General features: G+C 38.0%; 1 protein-coding gene across 2 annotated transcripts in view; it reads left to right on the top strand.

Moving 5' to 3' along the window:
• The window catches only part of trabd2b (TraB domain containing 2B), a 65503-nt gene extending 51892 nt beyond the window's left edge, over positions 1 to 13611 (top strand). For both annotated transcript variants that reach the window (XM_051903223.1, XM_051903222.1), the window contains exons 5-7: positions 7362 to 7452; positions 12376 to 12624; positions 12727 to 13611. In XM_051903223.1, the coding sequence (XP_051759183.1) occupies positions 7362 to 7452; positions 12376 to 12624; positions 12727 to 12952 (566 nt within the window). In that variant the 3' untranslated portion in view covers positions 12953 to 13611. The remainder of the gene's footprint in view (positions 1 to 7361; positions 7453 to 12375; positions 12625 to 12726) is intronic.
• Positions 13612 to 14334: the final 723 nt, after the last annotated feature.

Raw genomic sequence — 14334 nt, forward strand, 5'->3', positions numbered from 1 at the left:
GTTTTTCATAAGAAAAGCAATTCTTATTCTCTTTCATCTGATTTGCTTTGTTCTTTTGTGAGTGCGACCTTATGAGAAGGACTGCAAAGTTACATAACAGGTCAGATGATAAGCAGGAACATGCCACCATGGCACATCTGTTTATGGTACAGATCACAGACACAAACTTCAGTATATCTTAATATTTAACATTCATTAGAAATCTATTAACAAGCCTCTGACAAACACATATATCTTACATAAAAAGTCAAGGCAATGCTATACGATGTTAAACGCTGTTTGTTTATACTAATAAAAATAATTATGCTTTCCTCAAACATATTCACTCACATCCTAATTAGCCATTTGCTGAGCAAGGAGAGTGTGTGTGTGGCGTTTCAGCAGGTTCTCATTTGCCTGGTGCTGCGTGGAGTTTCGTGCTCTTATTGAAAACATCCCTAGGAATTTCCTGCGATGGCCACAACCCAGGCAACACTTTCTTCTTTAATACACATGCTACATTGATAACGAGCATTTGTCTTTGCATTAATGGCCTCAGATTTGTTTTGCTATTGATTTGACATGCATATGACATTAATAAATGACAAAGCTAATATAGTGGGCGCTAAAGCAGTCAGTTCCAGTAAGCACACGGGACACTGTTTGTACTGTGTTTGTATGAATGTGATCACTCATCCGTGTGTTTGTGTGTGGTGAGGAACTCTCAGCACATGTGTTTTGCAGTTGTTTGTGGTGGTCATTGTATTGTCATTCCTTACAGAAGTGCTCAAAAATAATTTCTTCAAAGGGCCCTTCGACATGTACATTTTGTTGGTGTCCAACCAAGGGACACTTCACTCCCAAGGTTCTCTGCGCTGCATTAGAAGCGTCAGTCATTGAAAAACAGTAACATAAGCTCCAGTGGTTTGGGTAGATGATGTTAAAGTACCTTATACCATGTAAACTTTGCAGAGTGAATGGAATACGACATAGGCATGGTCCCAATTGTTTGATAAAGCAATATGAAGCATTGGGAAATCCAATTCATTTTAGTAAAAGTTCATTAAATTAAGAACTTTTGTGGATTCTTTTAAGCTGAACTGGGATGCAAAAAGCAGCCTGACTGTAACTAAATTACTTTAAATTGAGTAGCTTGTATCTTGACAAGCAATTTAAAAATGACTTCCACCAGTTGGCATCACAATAACCACTGCAACTGGTCCTCTTATCGGTAAGAAATGTTATATAATAGAAGGTGAATCTCAAAAGGCAAGCTGGAAGTGTTTTATCGAAGTCATTAAATGGTTCCTCCAAGTTATTACACAATAAAAAACTATTAAATGCCAATCAAATCTAATGGCTTTTGGAACCCTGGAGAAAACAGTCTGTTTGTATTGAGCTGCAGTGTTGTGTTGATCTGCATCTCTGAGGACATTTGTGCTAAAGTGACTCTCAGTGCTAATTAGATCAGCAGAGCTCATTATCAGACTCTGCCATTACATGCTTCATTAGCTACTAAAACAACTGATCTGGGTGTTAATGGAATTTAAGCTCACATAACACATGATCTCTCTTCACCCACACACTGTTTCACTGTGACACACTTACACAGATGCTTCTACCTGCACATTTGATTTCATCCAGCACACACATTCAAAGAGTATGTGGATGCACTCCAAGGCAAAGTCTGTGATTTATTATGCACATTATTTAAGCAGCCTTGTGTCCCTTTACAACAGAAAGAAGAACTGTGGGAATTATTGCAGAGTTAACAAAGTCAGAGAGTCTTGGGAGTGAAACCACATTAAAATGCAGGAGTGAATTCATTCAGTGTGTGAACGATACAGTATATTATGACTCACCATGATAACCATCAGTTATGCTGTTTATATATAAATAGCATATATAAAAATGTAAAAATATTATTTACATTTTTATGATTTACATTTTTATATATATATACAAAATGTATTTAATACAATTTCATATTATAGCTACATTACATAAGATGTTAAGCAATAATATATATATATATATATATATATTTTTTTTTTCTTCATAAATAGTTTTATAAATGCAATTATATAGGCTGCATTAAAAATATAAATAAATATTTTGTTTCTAATATACAGTATATGCAGTTATATATGCTACAATGGCTGTTTACATTTGTTTAACACACATACAGTCAAACCAAAAATTATTCAGACATTTTTTATATTTTTGATATATTTTTACTAGTGCGTGCAGGACTCTATAGTTCATTTATGCAAGTGAGGATAGCAAAATAAAGTAAACTGTGACATACCCAAAAATTCTTCATACAGTAGACTACCAGTAAAATTTATAAAAATTTGGAACCAAAAATTGTTCAGACAGTGTTATCAGACTGTTAAGTGTTATCTGACATAATTAAGATTAATTCTTTCTGACACAATTTAACTCTGAGATCTTGTCATATTTTATTACCATTTTTTAAACTATAGTGAATAAACTGTATTAATGAATGAAATGTTCAAGGTGTCTGAATAAATTTTGGTTTGACTGTATACATATACCAAAGGCCAATACAGCCATTTCATTTGTGATTAAAATATCTTAAAATGTAATAAATGTATATTTTTTATTCTTGCATGATTTTATATCATCATATATCAACATAGTGCAAAATGGTATTAAAATTATATGTAGAAGTCATTGCTTTGTTATGAGAAAGAATGTCTGGAAAAATGAATTTCATTGATGTGATTTGGAGTAACCAATATACAGGGAAAATGTTGGATCAAGTCATGCGGTCAATATCATGTGACAGGATGTGACATCATTCAGACACCTGCAAAGGACCACATGGTCGTGAAGCAAAGTAACTAACTCTCTTTTAACTACTTTTTCATGTTTTCACTTGCTCATACGCATGTCACGAAACAACAGGTCATTCAGTACAACCACTATAAAACATGGAAAATGTTGTCACATTTTAAAAACTTGTACTGAATATAAAATGTTTAATTGTCCTTTTGTTTGCTAGCTAGCAAGCTAACTAGCTAGATATCAGCCTGTTAGCATTGTTCGAAAAATATCGTCATTCGGTATAACCAAAAGTGTCATTCGGTAAAACCAAAATTTTGGTTAAACCGAATTAATTTTTTGGTGAAAAATTTTGTCCATCTTGTAAAAAATGTGAAAAGCAGTGTTAATTGATTATAAAAAAAACAATCTCATTATTAACACTTAATAAAATTTAAAAATTAATTATATCTCCATTATGTTTTTTTACACTTTTAAAAACCTTATTCGTCAATGACACACACATATATATATGTATATATATATACTGTATATACATACACACACACACACACACTTTTTGTGCACTGCCTTGTCAATACAAATGTAGTTTTTGCTCTTCAAGTATGAGTGCACATACCATTACATATGTATTTATGTGCAAGAAGGGCTTATTTCTGTTTAATCATGCCCACTGAAGTATCCCACTTCAGCATTCCAAGAAAAGAAGTAGAGACCCCAGCTGTCAGAAACTAAAACAAACTGTAGGGGCAATTTCCCCTAAATGCTTTAACCCCTGTGAGCTTTGACTGTTAATGCGCTCCTTCTCTCCCTGTTTTTGTCTCTTTCCTGCATTTTCACATTTCCCCAACTGTGAAAATGTCCCCATCCATTGGACTGACTTTCTCTCTCTCTCTTTGGTAAATCTGCTTGCCGCCACCCCACAGTCACTGTAAGAGAAATGTAAATATTTAAAGCCATAAAGGAAGCAGTTTCAATATTTCTGCATCAAACCCTTGAACCCTAAACAGACCTTAAAGCAGTTCAGTCCAGTACCCCAAACCCCTACAGGCCCAATGGCAGCGCCACAGAGAGAGAGTCCCCTCATTACGGAGTCTGCTGAACTACCACCAGAGGAGTCCCTTTGGACAGGTAAAAGAGAGAAGCACCCCCCTAATTCTCACTAATCTCTCGGTTCAGCTCAGATCCCAGGGATGGCCCGAAGGCTGGAATTTCCTGATCTTTAGAGATTTATAGGAGGTGTGAGAGCTGCTCTCCTCGCTGATCTGTAGCCATATACTCTCGCGCACACTCAGGGCGGCGCGGAGGGTTTGTTGACTCAGAGACCAAGTTGAGATTTATAGATTTCCTGCTGCTGTAAAAACTTGCAGAGGGTAGCATGTGTGTGTGGATTAGACGGAGCTGTGCTGCTTTACAGGTCAGTAGTTTTGTAGGGTAATCACGGGGGATTGAGCGCTGGATAGAAGAAAAATGAATGACTCAGAGGTGGAGGCTTCCCTTGAGCATCCTCTGACACACACACACAGCCAAAGATACACACATGCTCATAATAATGGACAAGTAGGGAGCAAAGAATACGTCTCAATACGTGCTTTCTCCTCTCTTTCAACTGCTCCCTCTCTCCAAGAAATATTTTGTTTGTTGGCTGTCTATCAGTGGGGGTCATCGTGATTTTGCCAAGTAAGATATATTTTGTTGATCCTATAACATTCCTGTCCGAAAATTTAGTCCTAACCCTATTCCTACCCCTAAACCTAACCCTACCCATAACTTATCCTTAAAATCAGAGAGAAATGATAGGTGAATAACATTGATGTAGAAGCACCTAACCTTTGTGGTAAGCCTAAACTTGACATAAACTATAAACTTGTCCCTCAAATCTGATTGGTTATTTGGAAGGTTATTCCAGGATCAACAAAGATGTTGATCCAGGAACATGTTGTACTTGGTGAAATCACACTCATCTAAGTGTTAAAGGGTTAGTTCACCCAAAAATGAAAATAATGTCATTTATTACTCACCCTCATGCCGTTCCACACCCGTAAGACCTTCGTTCATCTTCGGAATGCAAATTAAGATATTTTTGATGAAATCCGATGGCTCCGTGAGGCCTCTATAGCCAGCAATGACACCTCTCTCAAGATCCATAAATGTACTAAAAACATATTTAAATCAGTTCATGTGAGTACAGTGGTTCAATATTAATATTATAAAGTGATGAGAATATATTTGGTGCGCCAAAAAAACGGAATAACGACTTATATAGTGATGGCCGATTTTAAAACACTGCTTCATTAAGCTTCGGAGCATTATGAATCTTTTGTGTCGAATCATGATTCAGATCACGTGTCAAACCACAAAACTGCTGAAATCACGTGACTTTGCTATTTTTGAGGGAGTTAAATTAATTATAATAAAATTGACAAATATGACAAAAATGTATTAACTATATTTAAGTGGACAAAAAAAAAATTCCTGCTGTGTAAAACACTGCTCACAAGTCTAAAATATTGGCTGAATGGCTGTGTGTGTGTGTGTGTGGTTTGTGTCATGTGTAATGTATCATAAAGGTGCTGACATACCTGGACACAACCCAAAATACTCAAACCAACCCCTGAACCGCTCACAGTACATCTTCTGAGTACGAAGAAGGGGCAAGAGGAGAGGGGGTTCGTAAAATGTATAAATGCACCAAAGAATTCCTGCTAAAAAGTGATTGAGAACCCTAATTACCTCAAGAGAGAAAACGAGAACAAGTCTGATGAAAGTCAAAGAGAGAGAGAAAGCTCAGAGCATAAGCATTACAGTAAAACCCAGGCTGTAAGGACATTATTAAACATTTACATTTATTAATATATGCCAGACACTGTTATTTAAAGCCATTTACAGTGAATTCAGTGTATTCATGCTCCCTGGGAATCGAGCCCATAGCCATGGAATTGCTCCTGCCATGCTTTACCAACGGAGATACGGATTGAAAAACAAACTATGGAAAAACCACATGTGCTCTATTCTGACTGAATCAAAGGGAATGAACTGACAGTCACTGCACCTGTCTCTGTCTCTATGATTTGGTCGTGGGCTTTGGGCTAAACTGTTGTGAAAAGCCAGGAGCTTTTGCTAAGCCTCAGATTGATTTGTTTAAGGCCTGTGCTGTTTTTAGTATTTCTTTACAGCTGTTTGCTCTTGTTAATCAGAATATACTAACTGCGGTCACAAAATAAACACCACAAATATACATAATGAATTGTATCAGCCTTTGGAGAGCTGAAGCTCCTGTAGTGGAGTGAGTCTGTGTGTATGGAGCACGGGTTTGTTTGTTTGTTTCTGGGTGTGTATATTTATTTATCGTGTGCCAGTGTTTTGGGTGTGGGTGCCTACAGAGAAAGAGCAAGAGATTAGTTCAGGCTGATTTGTTTTGTAGCATGCATCTGCCTCCTTGCATTAATTAAAGGAGAGCGTTTTAGAGAAAAACCTCCGTATGCGGCCTAAATAAGTCCCAACAAAGAAAAACCTCACCAATTTGGTAGCCAGGTGACCACCCGCACCTCACCGCAGCTTGAAACTTAATCTAACTACTTCCTCTAGTAACCAAACACTTCTCGAGTAACTACTTCCTTCGGTAGGCAAATGTCTGTGAGAACGCTCTGTCCAGCTGGGTTATTTATGTGGCTGAAATCTTGCAAATAAATACAGCACATGAAATGAACTGCTCGACTTTACATGCCGAATACAGAGGCATGGCTGTTTTACTTGAAATTTCCATAAAAGAACATTCTAACTTTAATATGAACATTAATCAGAGCATGTGGGTGTGATAGCTTGCCGACCATGCCGCCGTGTCATTGAACCTGTCTGAGTCAGCACTGGGATGGGAGACGAGGTGAGGAACACAACAGGACCGGCCTCAATGGGCCGCCTGTTCCTTCCCACCGTGCCGAAGGGCGTAGCGGCATAATCTGGCCGTCTGATCTGACCGACGCTCAGCGGTAGCCTCTTCACGCTCCGTGCCAGTCGCCCCAGCAGCCTTTGAACTTGGCGGCCAAGAAAGCGCCGCAGGCCCCTCGCTCCCCCTCCCCCTCCCTGTCTTCACGAGTGATCAGCAAAATAATGATGATAAAGAAGCATGAAAAAAGACAGCCTTGAAGATTTTCAGCGTGCCGTTAATAAGCTCATGGAGCATGCTGAGGCGATGAGGTCAGGCTGTATTAGCGCTTATTGCTGGGTTGAGTGACACACAGGATTATCGGCTACGCGGAGAAGTGAAACAGCTTTCATCAGCGTGGCGCTGGAGCGCGTGCGTTTGATGTCTCAAGAGTGAAGGAATTATGAGTGTATTATATGTGAGAGCCGAGGCGGAGAGACAGTAGCACGGGGGCATTTTATATGGCCTCATTCTTGAAGGAACAAGTGCACCTCAAGATCAAGAACAAGAGAAACAGAGGGTTCTTGAGACAGCGTCCCCCCCATGACTATATGCACTTATCTGCTTTCTCTTAAAATTTGCACATGGCACGCCCATCTGAAACCTATCCTCATTAACATGGCTGCTACTTGTTTCCTGTGTGCTACAGGTCATTTCCTGGGGAATCATAGTGTATTGGACATTCTGCGGCAGGAGGGCTATGAGGTGGCGCACACACCAGCGCAAGAGCCCATCACAGAGTGAGTACACACACATACACACACTTCACACCAGGGTTGTGCAAAATTCAGAACTGAACAATTGGTTCCCTTCCAGTTGATGAGTGTGATGGCCACAACCCACAGTAAGTTGAATTGGAATTTGAATTAGAATGCAGTAGAATTTACTGAATTGCAATGCAATGAAATTAAACAGAGGTAATGCATTCTGGGAAATTAAAGGGTTAGTTCACCCAAAAATGAAAATTATCCCATGATTTACTCACCCTCAAGCCATCCTAGGTGTATATGACTATCTTCTTTCAGACGAACACAATTGGAGATATATTTAAAAACATCCTTGGTCCGCCAAGCTTTTTAATGACAGTGAATGGGGGACCATATTTTGAAGCCAAAACAAATGCATCCATCCATAATGAAAGTAATTCATATGGCTCCAGGGGGGTTAATAAAGGCCTTCTGAAGTGAAGCGTTGGGTTTTTGTAAGAAAAATATCCATATTTAAACCTTTATTAACTATAACAACTAGTTTTCGGCAGACGGCCGTTAAGCATCAATTTGCAGCGGAAGAGTAACCTTTGACCCGACATAATGACGAACGTGGAAGCGCAGAGGATAGAGCAAAATTAAAAAAAACTGGTCACCAATTAGAAGTCTAAAACGAGAAATGTCAGAGGATTTCGATATAAGAGAAGAGGAGCTTGTGTTTGTTTCACAGCCCTATTTGTTTGAACCGCAAGAGGCATCTAAGCTTACGATATTCCTACATCCTGCGTCATACATCGCATCAGGGGGTTACTCATTTGTCGACTTGCGTAGTATGCATACAGTCGTCCACCAGAAGCTAGATATTTGAATTTATAAAGGTTTAAATATGGATATTTTTCTTACAAAAACCCATCGCTTCGCTTCAGAAGGCCTTTATTAACCCCCTGGAGCCGTGTGGATTACTTTTATTATGGATGGATTTAATTTTTTTGGCTTCAAAATGTGGCCCCCCCATCACAGCCGTTATAAAGCTTGGAGGAGCGAGGATATTTTTAAACATATCTCTGATTGTGTTCGTCTGAAAGAAGATAGTCATATACACCTAGGATGGCTTGAGGGTGAGTAAATAATGGGATAATTTATGGGTGAACTATCCCTTTAAGTGTTCTTCTACCCAGGGCCACAAAAGTCAATCGATCAATCAATCAATCAATCAATCAATCTATCTATCTATCTATCTATCTATCTATCTATAAAAACGTATTCAGAATTATTTATATGAATTTCTTCATAATTCATTGTAATTCTACTTCCTTGCATTCCAATTTGAACTGCAATTCTGCATCCTGTTTGCTACCTCAGTTTAGCTTCAAGAATTGAATTTTGAACACAACCCTGCATCACACTCTTGGCTTTTCCTCCCCATTAAGATTCAGTCTCTTACTAATTCCTTTTCCTCCTATGCCAATATTGTGCACACACACACATAATAATTATTAAGTTGTTTAAACAAAAAACCTTCCTGAATATTCCGTGGTGCAGAATGTAATGACGCGTACTACATACACAGACTCAGTAATGCATCGTATTTCACCACATAGAAACCCCAAGCACTTTTTAATTCACCAGGAGGATATTCCACTTACTCTGCTAAACTGCAAACAGTGCTAAACTATGCCTTTGATCTCCCTCTGCTAACCATGACGAGGTGGGCCAGACCAGCGCTCTGCCAAACTCAGGCCTCACCCAGTTATCTTTTAGAGAGGGGAGCTATGCCTGCTCAAACAAAGAAAACCCACCTCCATTGTTGGCATACTCGTACCATTACTCAACAGGCCTTTAGGGGAGGTGGAAGAAGGTGATCCAAAGGCTGTGTAGGTTGTACTCGTTAAATAGATGTTGTAATGGCTCCAACACCCAATCAAAGGCGCAAATGGAAAAATGAGAACGGCGAGCAAGCGAACAGTCCCAGAAAGGCAGTTAGAACTCAAAAAGAACCCAACCACTGCCACAACATCCAGCCGGTGTCATCTGAAAAATCTCCTGTTGCAAATTTCAGTGCAAACGTTTTCCTTTGGCACATTGCGGCACTGGAAGTGAAAGAGGCAGAGAGCATGGGAGGGGAGGGGGGGTTCTCAGTTTGCTGGAGATGATGACAGTGGCTGTGGTAACAAGCTGACAGCTGGATGGACTGGCTGAATGACGGACTGACTGTGGTTTAGAAACATGAACCCTTCCAGCTTTCTCAGGCCTGCTCCCTCCAGCTCACTTTCCGTACTCTGTAAAGCAAAAAATGAGGTGATATGATGGGCAAGTAAAACAACGTGCAGTGGCAGCTGGACATGTGTTTACTAAAGCTCATGAACCACAAACTGGAGGCCTGAAACCAGTCCTGTTGTGTGTTTGTGGTACACATATGGGTGATTACAAGATTCAAACTAAACAAAACACTTCATGGATGTACTAAACACAGTAGGTTGGCCTAACCACAGTGAGGCAGATTGGAATGAAGTACGGTTTACCAAATGTCGTCATGGTTACACGATGAAATGCCCCAGTGGGCACAAGTAGCAGGACGTGACAAGTATAGAGTGGCATAATCTTGAGCAATGCTACGCTCTGCTGGTACACTATGGTAAAGTCTATGTCCAAATGTCTATAATGCCAAATTCTTTATTCAAAAATGATGAAACGAGAGTCATGACTGTATGATACTAGCATTTAATAGCAGTATATGGATTGGTATGCAAGCCTGAATTTGGATATCAGTAAGGGAGCTCAAGACTTTGAGGTTGTAGTTTTGACCTTACTGGCTCTTTGTAAATTCTTAGCAAGCCGAAAGGTTGATATGAAGCTGTTTGAAGTCCAAAGTATCTCCAAAACACACGCACACACACCCTAAGCCAAAGCTTTTTTGAAACACTACTAGGATTTTATCTCCAGTACTTCAAAGGTGTCTCCTGACACTGCCCAGTTCTCAAATAACCTTCATATGTATTAATCCACTATTTTAAGTAGGGAATAGGGATGCATCGATATTAAAATTCTGATCTATACCGATAATATGTTATAATTGGCTGATATTAAAATATTCATTAATGATACATTTTAATTTAAATTATCTTGAAATAAATGTAAAAAATAATAAAAGCTAAAATGAATCATTTTAAATTCTACAACTAAATTTATATTAAAATGTATCTGTATTAAAAATCTGATAGCCCAAGAATATTTTTGATATAAATGGCTGATATTAAAAATAAAATAAGTTATAATTATTATTTGTAAATTGTAATTTTAAAAAATGTTAAGTAAATTGAAAACTAAAACTGAATATGGATCATTTTAAATGTTGCAACTGAATTTAGACGTAATGTACAGTACAGTTTAAAAATGGATATTCATTTAGAGATTTTCTAAAATATTTACATTATTAAATTAATAATGTTTTAAAAGATATGAGTGAGCATTGGATGACAGTATAGATCATCTAAATTTAAAATGTTGTGAAATTATCAAGCCAATTAAATATCAAATATCAGCTAATATATCCAATATTGACAAATACAATAAATAAAAAATGGTACTGATATATCATATACTGTATATATATACATAAATATACATATATATTCTCACAGCGAGTGTCATGCCGGACGAGCAAACCCACCATATTTATATAGATACTACTGTTATTTTGTAACGGAATGTAGTTTTAAGAGTTTTTTAGACAAGAATATAGTTGTTTAGACCTCAGATATGCGATTTATATGTTAACATAGCGCCTCTTTGAAAATTTGTTTAGGCGCTTTCGGAGATGCAAGCTCCAGGCCGTCAGCAATCGTTTAGCACTCATGTACCCGCAGAGAACAGCTTCATCTCGACCAGTGCTTTGGGAATTTGCTGCTGGCTCTTATATAGTGTTTAAAATTAGGTATACTTTGTTTCGGGTATATCAAACGGGAAATCTTTGGTCTTATTAATCTATTACTTGTTCCAGAGCTAATAGATTTGGCTTAAGGGCTATATTAAGTTTCATAATTTTATATTTACATTGAAATGAAATCCTGTACTAACTAGAGCACTACTTTTGTACGTTCGACTGAACTGTTTGCTTGTGTTTATTTCATATTTTACTTCTTATACTGTTAAAATGGCTATTGTTGTTAATGTAAATATTGTTGTTAAATATTGTTGTTCAATAAAAATTATTTTATATTAATAACATGCCATATTTTTTGGTATTGAGAAAGAGTGCGTTAGTGATTTCGACTTCAGTGAAAGTTACATAAATACACCATGAGATGGCGGCAAATACTGTCTTTAGGGGTGAGTCAGTCAGACTTTTATATTGAAATGGACTGAAACAAGGAAACAAGGACGTTGTTTTTACTTTAAACATGTTACCAGATGCAACTGACAAATGCAATGACTAGCACTGTCATGGGAATGTCTTAAATGTTAAAAGGACAAAGACAAAGATATTGCTTTCCTCAGCAGACATTCAAACTGATTTTGTGATTATGAATATAAGATTGATCTGAAGAATTTCAGCTAGATGCAGGTAATACACTCAGGTGATCAGGTGATCTCTCTCTCAATACTCTACATATTACAGTGAGTTTCAATGAAGCGACTCAACGTTCCTTCATTACTAGTTCTAAAGTGTCATTTTAGAATTTGTAACGGATTCAGCCATAGGCATGAGGCCATATCGCATGGTATATATATACAGTACTCAGCGTAAATGAGTACAACCCCTTTGAAAAGTAACATATAACAATTTTGGAAATTGTTTGTGTGTTCATTGAGATATTGTTATATGTTACTTTTCAAAGGGGGTGTACTCATTTACTCTGAGCACTGTATATAAATATATATAACTACTTTTGTTTGACAATTTCTCATTAAAATTCTGCATCCCATAAGTTTGTTAATTTCCACATGTTCTCACAGAAGGAGCTGGTCTGAGGTTGAGGGGACTACTGTGAATCCCAATGAAGGCAGCTCTGAGTCAGTGACGGATTGGACATCAGAACCTCCTGAGCTTGAGGAGATCAGCCAGGAAGATCTCTCACATATGCTGCTGCCAGACAGTCTCAGCCAGCTAGAGGAGTTTGGCCGCTACAAGCGCCCTCGTAAAACCCATCATACACACAGTCGACCACGGCTGTTCAGTGACCTGTGGGTGCGCATAGGAGACAGGTGAGGACACAACGCATACCAGAAACCACATTTCCACAGCAGGAAATTCAAAGCTGCTTTTTACTAATACAACCCTCATTTTTGTTTTCATGTTGACCATAGCACGACTCCACACCTGAATATAAGGATAACCAATGGCTACGTGACAGTGGAACCTCTTCAAACAAGACAGGAACAACAGCAAAGACGAACACCGCTCAGAGACAGACTGAAGCCTCCCAGCCTGCCCACAAACCCCAGCGTACTTGACTCCACTGCTCCAAACCCAACATATGCGCTGACTTGCCTTTTGGCCTGTCTCATTTCACAACTGCTTTTCACGTCCTGAAGAGAGAATGGGTCTCTCGGAATCTCACAAACCAACTCAATCAGAATTGTATCTAAGTGACTTTGCCTGTGGTAAAAATAAATGGCAGTAAAGTACATTTAGATACTGCTTACTTAGATCAGTTTTGGATATCTGCCTACAGTAAATTAGTTGCCGCAGCCTGTAACAGTAGACATGTGAGAAATTTCTAATTGTTACATCTGGCAGAATGGTAGTCTGTAAGAATAACAATAAGAGAAAAACAAGAACATTTTGTTATAATTATGCAATGACTCTGCCCAGAGTTGATTCATAAGAGTCAGCTAAGATTGTACCTTGATGTGAAAACCCACATGACTGTTCCCTCCTGTCCCATCAGAGCAGACAGCAAAACATGAATGTGCTATTTTTTCTAATGAGTGAAATGGGGCAAAAGAAAATATACCAAATTATTAGTATCATATAAAGGTTCAAAACCTAAATTATATGTTATAGAGACTGTTATTATGTGCTATGGTCACTGACAGATAACTGAATAACTTAAATAGTTCACAGAGATGACACTTATATTTTGTAAATTGTGCATTTGTTCATACAGAAATTTTATATTTATTATTTCATGAAGAGTATATTTTCATGCATTTCTCAAGTATTAAAGTTAACAGAGTTATGTAAACAAACTTGACTTGTCCTGTGTCTTAATTGAGGTTTTCAACGTTGCTGAAACTTGAACGCATACTGCCCTCTACTGGCACTCAAAGCATTTCTTTCTTTCTTTCTTTCTTTTTTATTATTATTAATTATTGTAGTACCTAAAATTGTAACAGCAAATACGAGTGGATTTATTAAATAGAGGGAGAAAATATGGTCGATATTTATTAGTATTCGGTTCTGTTCCAGCATGTAATTTAAAGGAACAGTCCACCCAAAATTAAATCACTTACCCTCATGCAATTCCAAAGCAATTCTCATTCTTCCGTGAATGAGAATGCAGAATATTTTCAGACAGCTTTTCCATACTATAAAAGCGGATGGTTGTTTAATGCTTAATAGGTTTTGAGTATCATTTTAAAAAAACAGAAAAGTATGACAGATGAAATGTCCAATATTATTGGCGTTCGTGCTAAACTCACTGGACGTCCAGAGAGGAGGAGCTGGCCATCATAGACTCTGCAGTGAGTACCACTTGCAAAAATGGAGCCTTTAGAAGCGCCGCTCTATTGACATAAATGACGCCAAACCCCCTTTATTCTCGAATGTCATGTGACCGATCGCAACAGACGCTTTTTAAAACGCGACCCGAGCAGGTGCACAAGGGGGAAAGCCACTCAATAAATACTTTTACTTTTTTTTAAAATTCCTCACACAAAACTACCGTATGGGTTCATAAGACTTGGAATATT

The sequence above is a fragment of the Ctenopharyngodon idella genome, chromosome 8, assembly GCF_019924925.1.
Source record: "Ctenopharyngodon idella isolate HZGC_01 chromosome 8, HZGC01, whole genome shotgun sequence".
Classification (NCBI taxonomy): Eukaryota; Metazoa; Chordata; class Actinopteri; order Cypriniformes; family Xenocyprididae; genus Ctenopharyngodon; species Ctenopharyngodon idella.